Here is a 9,524-nt window from a genome sequence, read left to right as displayed (position 1 = left end):
CAATTTCTTTTCTAAACTGTAGTTCCTATTTGCATTTGAATTGGTTCAGCTCTATTCAAAGAAGCTTCCTTTGGATCCCCATATCAACCTACAAGCTATAGCTACATCTTGCAATGGATATGTTGGGGCTGATCTAGAAGCTTTATGTCGGGAGGCTGCAATGTTTGCAGCCAAGAGATTTGGTGATATGATTAGTTAAAGATGGTGTTATATGTTGCTTAACAATGGAAGATTGGAAGCATGCAGGATCTGTGGTTGGTCCAAGCATAACAAGAGGTGTTACTGTGGATATTCCCAAGGTGTCATGGGAAGATATAGGAGGATTACATGATTTAAAGGTTAGTCTTCTTTTATTAGTTGGTTGGAATTATTCAAATAATGATATTTTTCTGTAAATAATAAAATAGAAAATGCTTACTTCATCTTACTCATGTTTACATACTAATCTTACTTTTTGTGCCAAATTGTGCAAGGTCTTGGTGAAAGTAATGTGCAACAATCACCAATTGTTAGCCAAAGCTATCCAACTCAAACTTTCAATCAGGTAAGCACTAAAAATCTCGCTATATTAATATTACTCAAGTTGTCTTAATTATTATTATTATTTTTTTTATGTTGTAGGAATCAACAACAACCTATGGGAACACCTTCATTGATCTTAATGAGCCCATTCAAGTAATGCAATCAACTGCCCTTAACATTTCTTATTAGTTTCATAACAACTTCATTTTGCAGGTTTACAAAATATGAAGGCATATGGAAGCAAATGGTATGGACTCAATTCTTTTGGTTTTTTGAAGATTAAAGCGCTTATGGGGGCAATGGTCTTCAATTTTTTGTACATGGATCGCCATCAATATTTTTGCTCATATTCTATTTGTATATGATGGAAGCAATAGTTGTATAGGTGGGCGTTGCTCTATTTTTTTTGGAGATGTTTTTGCTTTTGTACATAAGACATAGTGAACATGGTGTAAACAAATACACATGATGGGAACATATCTATAAAATTCTTAACCCGCCATGGTATTTATTTTGTTCTTAAGAAGTATTGTTAATATTGTTGGAGACTATGTTGCAATACCACTTTAACTATCAAATTTGATCTAAATTTGCCAAATTGACGGCAAAGTAGATTTTGTCGTGTTTTTTTCATTTGATTTCTTCGTAATTTGTGGTGATACACAACGACAAGATTTCCGACCAACGAAAACAATTTACAGTTCACCATGAAAAGATAGATAGAGGATAAGGGACTCAGAGGAGTTCACAAAGCTAGCGAATAGAGACAAGAGAAGACTTCGGTTGTTTTTCAGTGTGTATTCAAAACTCAAAAGCTAGCATTCAAAAGCCTCGTCAAACTCTTTTAGTTTTTTAAGCTATGTGGAATCTCGAGATACTACACTCTACTTTGAGAGTATCTCTCTACTTTGACGATTGGGAAAAGTAGCGCTCTAATTAGAGCGGGAAGTAGAAATTTTTATGCATGTACCATCCGAAGACAGCGGTTTACAATTGGCCATGGTAAAATCGCAAAACGTAGAAGAGAAAATAGAGAGAGGAGCTACAGAATAGGAAGAGATAGAAGTGTTACCAAAAAAACAGAAGTTTCGGAGAAGAGAGGGAGAATCTGAGTGTTTTTTTGGATTTTTGTATGCCATCAGACTCCCTTTTAATTGTAAAAGCCATTGTAAAAGCCACGTTGGAAGCTCGAGATAAGAGCAATCTTTCTTTGGACGGTTATGACTGAAGTGCGCTCTATTTGGAGGAGAGATCATCAGGACTCTTGAAAAAAACGATCTAGATTCTACAGTAAAAGAATGTACGATAGAGTACGTGGAGGCTTGCTAGATTCTAGAGGGCTAAATCCAGAATCATCTTGGACACAGCCCTAGAATCTGAGTTGGTGGGTTAGCTGTATAGGTATAGGGCAGTAGTACACCTGTACAATATGACTTTTAGGGCCTATCGTGGGACCAATTGACGAAGTCGGCTCTGTCAGCAAGTGAAATAATAACTTATTACAGAAAGTCGCAGAGTCACATACTCACAGATAGGAAAAAGCTGGAGTAAAGGATTTAGTTCGAAATAGAAACTTACGAGGGGTGTGCATGGGTACCTAATTATCTCAAACCAAACCAGAACCGGAACTGGAACCGAAACTAGAACCGTTTATAGCGATTATGGGTTTTAAAATATTAAATCCATTAAAAATGGGTCTCTAAGAACTTAACCGATAAAAAACTGAAACCGTTGTAAAAAACCGATGAATATCCGAACCAAAATTGAACTGATTATTATGATTTTGATATATAAAGTTTAGTATTATATTACACTAAACTAAATAAATAAATAAAGACAAATCAAAATATTATAATATATAGTTTTTGTTTATTAGGTGTAAAAGTCTACTAAATATATATAACATAATAGTTAATGTGTGTTATTAAATACATGTTTTATAATATTACATTAAACATGTGTATTATAAATATTAATAATAATGTCAACGTCCACACGTATACTAGGAATTAGCTAATACCCTGTATATATACGTACTTAATATATTATATGTGTATATATATAATAATCTCTATTAGTAAAATACACCATAATTAACCTGGCCTTTTAAATTAGACCAGCCTTTTTTCTACCACCTAATACCCCTAATTAAATACAAAAAAATATTATTCAATGTCTTTAAAAAGGACTATTTTGTCATTTAATTTTTTATTTCTATTTATACCCTTCAATTACAACACACAGACAAAGGAGTTTTATGTAAATTTAGAGCAAAAATCAAATCCACGCCTATATTGACATGTACGCGGTGTTGCCTTGCCATTAATACCCACTTAAATACCATTAATACCCACTTAACTACCATTAATACTGAGTTCTTTCAACTTTCCCTCCTTTCTTCATGAACTCTTTCCAGTACTGGTTTTTGCTTTATGCTTCCAATTCCGGTTAGATCGAACAGAACTAAAGAAGGACTTCAGACAAATTTCACACTTATTTTCCTATTATTGTTCTTTGGTTTTTCATATTTTTATTCGTTCTGTTTGATTCGTGGTGTAGGAACTATTTACCGGTTTTGCAGACACAACCGCCTCCACTTCGGAGTGGGGGTTTAGCAGAGCTCCTGCACAACCCTGGTGTAATGAAAAAAGTCATGGTCGAATTGGATGAAATAGTTGATCCCAATAAGAAGATCGAAGAATGTGATGTGGAAAACCTACACTTTCTGCAAGCAGTAGTGAAGGAAACCAATGAGGCTTTCACTGTCCTGTCTCTCCATCGTTTCAAGGATCTTGCTCTTTCGTTTGGTGAAAAAACCCAACTTAACTCAAAGCCAACAACGATTCTCCCTTCTCTGAAATTTAATTGATGTTTGCATAAGGTACGTTTTTTTTTCCTCATCTTCTTTCTATGTTTGACTATGTTTATGGGCAAGTAAAATAAGAAGACAAAGATCGATCTGTATTTTGGATGCCTATCTGCTATATATGTCGGGAAAATCTATATAGATATTGATAATCAAATTTGATGAGCATGGAGTTGCTGTACTTATTGTTTGTTTCCATGAGAAAATCATAAGGATGTTGAGATCTTACGCCAAATGAGTTTTATTATACCAAGCTTAGAAAGTTAGAGTTTGTGATCTTTTTTATGTTACTTTTGAACTTTCTTCAGATATATCTCGATCTACTATGGTAGCAGTTGGTATTCGAGTTCATGACGATTTCCTCCCCCGGAATTATGATAGTTTACCCAACAACTTATTGTACCATAGTGGAAAAGCTTGACAACCTATGTCGTAGGAAATGTTTGAGAGAGACTTTGCTCATCGTGGTGGCACTCCCTATAGAAGGATTCAACCAATGTTGTTATATATATGTTCCGATATCAGTTTTCAGTTCTCTACGCGGTTGGTATTTGGTTTTATTCACCTGAGACACTTCAATTATTTATGTTTGTTACATTCGATTATGGTCCGAAGTATGTCTCATAGTTTAATTTTTGAATTTTGGTAATACATAATTCTCACTTTGGAAATCTGTGTTTTTTTGTGTGATTAACTTTCTAACCTTTATCATTGTTTGTGTAAGAGAGAAGAAGAGCGAATGTTATAAACCAGTAACTCTTTTTGCTTCTATCACTTTTAGGAATTGTGCGTGAATTGTAATATAGTTTATGATAATATTGTTTAAACTAATAATTCCATTTTTCATGGTTTTGTTTTTGTTTTTGCTTTTGGCTTTGTTCCTTTTAAGGTGTGGATAGAAGAGATGAAACCGGCTCTTATGTAAATTATAAGAACTGCAAAACAGTGAACCAATAGTGTTGAGGGCTAAATCTTACACTTATCTCAGTAGCGAAACAGCTCTGTAGCTAAACCTGTATTCCCCAAACGCTGTCGTCTTTGAAACCATGTCAAGGAGGAAGACCATGCCAAAGAGCCCAAGGAGGAGAACGTGACAAGTCTTGGACCTGTTGTACGAGATGGGGAGTATGTTTTCGGTGTGGTCCATATTTTTGCATCGTTAAATGACACCTTCATTCATGTCATTGATTTTTTAGGAAAGTCAAAGCTGATAGAGACTAATCTTTGCCATATATACTGCTATGCTTGCTACACAGGTTATTGCAACACGGTGCAAGGATCTTGGTATTACAGTTTTTCATATCAAGCTTCGTGCCACTTAAGGGAACAAAACAAAGGCCCCTGGTCCAGGTGCTCAGTTTGCACTGCGAGCCCTTGCTAGGTCTGTGTTGAAAATATTGGTTGCATTACCAGTATGCATAGAAAGGGTACCAGAATGGGTAGGAAGCTGTGAGTCCTTACCATGCACGATGGTGGATCTTTGCTTAGTTGGAACTTCATTTTCATGTTTCGGTGAAGTTGTTTTTTGGTATCTTAAGTTTTGACCATTGTCTGTAGACGTCAGATTATTTAAACCTCTATAGGAACAAGGGTAACAACATATTTTCTATCTACTGTGTGTGTCTGTGATTTGAAGTTCTGTTAATTACTATCAATGGTGTTTATTCTCATTTGACATAATTTGGTGTCTTTTCTAATCATATTTCGCATGACAATTGTGCACCAATGGTTTCTCAGAAAACACTGTTGAGGTCAACATTTTCCTTTACGGATCTAACTTATTGGTCATTCTAAATTGCTTTACAAACATCCAGTGGAATGTCGAGAACTCAATTTGTTAGAAAATTTCATTGTTGGACTGCTTGATCGAACCTTTACATAATGCCTCCTTTCTTAACTTTGAGAAACAACATCCCAGATTGACAGCCCTGTGGACTAAGAGTCTAAAGACTATAAGAAAGAACAACCACTGTACGAACCTTTATATCAGGCTATTTCACTAAGTTTTCACGCGCTTTGCAAGTGCGCTTTGCAAGTGCATATTTGCTAGTAATAATAATAAATACGTGTAATGGTAACTAACGATATAATTGTGATACATGTATTTATTATATACATGACGCATGTACGTATGATAATATAGTATAATACTATAACATACACGTGTTCGTATAATACGTGTGTAGTGTGTAGGTACAATTTTTATTAGATACACTTAAATTTTTTAGAAAACTTTGAAAAACTATTAAATTTAGGACCATTACTTATTTTGAGAGGACAAAAATATCGGTGACAAATATTATTATCGCACTAAAAATCAACTTTAATATCGATTACATAAGTAAAAAAATAATTTTAGCATTAATAATGTATAACCCGAGAAGAAACCGAACCCGAACTGGAACCGATTTAATTAATGGTTATGGATCCCGGGTTTTTTAAATAAAAAAAAAACCCGAAATACCCAAACCGGTAGGAAACTAGGAACCGTTAAAAAAAGAACCGAAAAAACCGGTAAGAACCGACCCATGTTCCATTTTATGGTTTTTCTTCTTTTCCTTTTTATTTCTAATATGCATCTCTCTTAGTTATTTTTTCTTAATTGAACATGTAGATGTGAAAATTGCAATTCGTATAGATCTAGAGTTTGGCGGAGTTTGGAGTTGGAGTAGAAGTTTCTTTTTCCATTCCAGTAAGTTTAATTTTATTGTTTGTAAGATAGATTTTTACTATCCATACCAAAATCGAAATAGAATTTCGATCTGTATTCATAACTACCATAATTCTATAAAATTGAATTAAAATAGAATTTAAACCGCGTTCTTAAAATCTTAAATCCTACAAATTTGAATTCAAAACGGAAACAGAGTCGTGTTTGCTTCTAAATATTAATCCACTGCAAATATTCCACTCATTTAAATTAGCAAGCGAGTAGAATCGTTGAACTTAGTATAATATAAGAACAAGAATTAGAATTGATGGAGGAAAAGGAGCCTACTTCTAATGCACATCTCTCTCTGACGAGACTCTGTCTATATAATACTAGATATTTGACCGTGTTAAAGCTGTTACTGGTATATTGAATTTCTGTATTTCACACATCGTTTGATTGGTTGTCAGGATCTGAGGTTTGTGTCGTATCCTAGAGATGGAGGAGGATGGTTGGTGTCTCCAACTCCCAAAATATATTTGGGAGATGATGATATTACCCCGACTAAGCCTACGAGATTACATCCATTTTGCTGCAGTTTGTCATTCATGGAGATCCATTGCAGCAGAGAATATCCATTACCTTCAACCGGAACATTCTTCAGTCTCTCAGAAGCTGAAGGCTATAATCTTAAACTGCCCGCATTAGCAAGTCGGAGTGTCTGCTGCGAATCATCCCAAGGCTACTTGATAATGGCAAATCACGAAGGCAACTTCCTATGTGATCCTTTTTCTGGACGTCAAATCAGTCTTCCACCACAATATGTGCCACCACTCAGCTACAAAAGGGCACGGCATGAGAACTTACCATTTTATTTTAAGAAATCAATTTTGTCACCAACACCAAACACTTCCGAACTTGTAGTTGCATCCTTGTGTAGTGATATTGTTTTTATTGAAACCTGTAGACCCGACGATCAAGAGTGGTCGGTTTTTGGTACTCAAACTTACAATAGTTTATTCTCAATTTTCGAGTCTAAGGAGGAGGAGGAAGGAGGATCAAGAGAGGAGGAGGAGGAGGAGGAAGATCAGAGGAGGAGGAGGAAGGAGAAGAAGCAGACCCCTGTTGTTATGGTCATTCGCAGATATTATCTTCTATGAGGGGATGTTGTATGGCTTATCCAAAATGTACACACTAGTAAGCTTTAATTTAGAGAATCAAAAGCCTTAGTTGCGCATAAAATGATGAACATGATACCCACATTTTCACTCGCACCCAATAGATGTACTAATCCTTGGAGTTATTTGGTGGAATCATGTGGTGAACTTTGTTTGGTTTATAGAATTCGTCATTGCTTTATGGACATGAACACCCTTAAATATGTCACGACAAAATTCCTAGTATTTAAACTTGACAAATATGGGGATGCTCCAAATTGGGTCGAAGTGGATAACTTGGGTGATCAAATGATATTCTTGGGAAGAAACTCAGCTATATCTATCTCTGCGAAAGGTGTTCCTGGATTCAGAGGTAACTGCATCTATTTCACTGATGATGGGTTTGAATTCTTTCGTCGATCCAATTTTTTTTTTTTTTTTGGTTGGTAAGCCTGTTTTAAATGAGATCCATGCTGGTGGGATTGCATCACCCAAAGATTTCGATCCAATTGCCGTCTCACATGTTTAGACTTTAGATAATGGTGTGTTCTATTTAGAAGATGGACATATTGACTCATTTTTTCCACTTGATAGTTCTCATTCATTTGAGTCTCAACCGGTCTGGATTTCACCTAATATAGTACTTGGTGATTAACTATCACTTTCAAATAGTTTTTCAACTGGTAGTACGCACAACATGGAGGAGTTGCTAATATTCCAGCATTTGGGTGACCAGGGTTACTAATGTCTTATAATACATTAGTATTCCGTCGTCTCATGATGAAGATTAATACAAATGGTGCTTCTAACTGTTCTCGTGGATTTAGTAACCACAGGTATGGATTTTTCTTGCTTACCTTGAGATTCAGGTTCCCTTCCCTGAATTACTGGAGGTTATTTTAGCAGCTATTGACGAAACTCAAAACAAATGTGTGGAGCTTAATACGTTTGGAGACTTGGAGTGTGATTCATGGATAATTATGCATCAAACATTATCTCGATTCACTCCCATATGGCTCTCTTATTTTTAGGGAAGGGAACAATGTTGCAACCGCCTTATTGGCCTTGTGTTTAATACTCGGGACAATTTTTGTATGGCAGCATGCAGTTTTAGAGAAATAATTTGAGATATATCAAGGATGTCCTCTTTGCAGCTGATTTGAATTCCTTTAGAAATTTATTTATGTCTCTATTTCTCATTTGATTCACGGGTGCTTGCTGCATAAGAACGGAAAACACCGTCTCTTATCCCTGTCTATTTATGAGAACATGTTTATGATTCATCTTAGTAGGCCTCATTGATATCTTATGAATTATGATCATGTTCCTTAAATCTAATTCACTGATTTTTTTTATTGCACTTGCATTGGATGATAGTATGTATATTGGCATTCCAGTTAAAAGGTGCACTTTCATGTCCCCATTTACCTGATTACCAACAGTCTAACTGAAACAGTCCTCGTGACAACAAAAAGAGGAAAAAGGATGGAAGCAACTGTTTTTTATGAACAGACTTACCCATCATTTTGCAATGGAAGATAGAAAAGATGAACATCTCTATGTATACATTCCCACTGCCATAAAAAAATTCTTCGGATCTGAATGTACACGAAGCTAGCCACCAACAAAGTAGCAGAATTTTGTCAAAATAAATTTCAAACAGAATTAGAACCCGTCTTCTTGAAGTAAATTAATATCGTCAGTCGCTTATGATAAAGATTAATACAGAAGTATTCTTGCTTACTTTGAGATGATCCTATTCACAGAAGTATTTGAGGTTTAAAGCAATAGTGCAGAACGGGGAACGCACTATGACCGATCATTGACTCCCTCTGTGCTCTCAATCTTAACGCAAATTTAGTCCAGTCCACAACCTTCACCAGAGAACCAAGCAAGCCACTGCTTAGAGCATTTGCAATGCATGGAAATAAGGGGGGTTTGTGAAAACTTTCACCTAGTTGGGTCCTAGTTGGGTCCAAAAAGCCTGTGCAATGCAGGGTGGAAAACTCGGTGACTATTTTCCCGAGTTCAAAATAAGGTGAAATTGTCCACCGAGATAGTCACTGACTTGTTAACTTCGGACGGGATGTTGGATTCCGTCTGGATTACAAAACTCACTGGGGGAATCCAACGCCCCGTCCGGAGTCCTAACGGCTAGTTTACCAACGGTAAAAAAGTCAGAACAGTCAAAAACGGTCAAAATAAAAAACTTTGGTATATATACAACATTTGTTTCATTTCAACTCACACTTCTAACAATCATATATCATATTCTTATTCTTTAAAATCAGTTCTTAAAAAAAACCAAATATCAAATGGCATCAACTCA

At 35.7% G+C, this 9,524-nt stretch overlaps 1 protein-coding gene and 2 long non-coding RNA genes across 5 annotated transcripts; all 3 read left to right on the top strand.

Moving 5' to 3' along the window:
- Positions 1-40: 40 nt before the first annotated feature.
- Positions 41-1,063, top strand: LOC147487111 (uncharacterized). Of its 2 annotated transcripts, none has more exons than XM_086575047.1 (3): positions 41-338; positions 474-544; positions 736-1,063. In XM_086575047.1, exons 1-3 carry the CDS (start codon positions 225-227, stop codon positions 803-805), a joined length of 255 nt encoding a protein of 84 aa, XP_086431173.1. In that variant the 5' UTR covers positions 41-224; the 3' UTR covers positions 806-1,063. The 2 variants fall into 2 exon arrangements, with proteins under 2 accessions (XP_086431173.1, XP_086431174.1); XM_086575048.1 differs by having other exon boundaries at positions 622-1,063.
- A 2,017-nt stretch (positions 1,064-3,080) lies between these two features.
- LOC147487110 (uncharacterized) lies at positions 3,081-5,068 on the top strand. 2 transcript variants are annotated; one of them, XR_015202540.1, is made up of 3 exons: positions 3,081-3,403; positions 4,278-4,513; positions 4,645-5,068. It is a non-coding gene; the product is annotated as an uncharacterized LOC147487110 (long non-coding RNA). The 2 variants fall into 2 exon arrangements; XR_015202541.1 differs by having other exon boundaries at positions 4,278-4,524.
- Positions 5,069-5,940: 872 nt separating this feature from the next.
- Positions 5,941-7,037, top strand: LOC147487109 (uncharacterized). The gene is made up of 2 exons (XR_015203103.1): positions 5,941-6,080; positions 6,509-7,037. It is a non-coding gene; the product is annotated as an uncharacterized LOC147487109 (long non-coding RNA).
- Positions 7,038-9,524: the final 2,487 nt, after the last annotated feature.

The sequence above is a fragment of the Coptis chinensis genome, chromosome 7 (genome assembly GCF_015680905.1).
Source record: "Coptis chinensis isolate HL-2020 chromosome 7, ASM1568090v1, whole genome shotgun sequence".
Classification (NCBI taxonomy): Eukaryota; Viridiplantae; Streptophyta; class Magnoliopsida; order Ranunculales; family Ranunculaceae; genus Coptis; species Coptis chinensis.
This window is presented reverse-complemented; position numbering and strand designations above follow the sequence as displayed.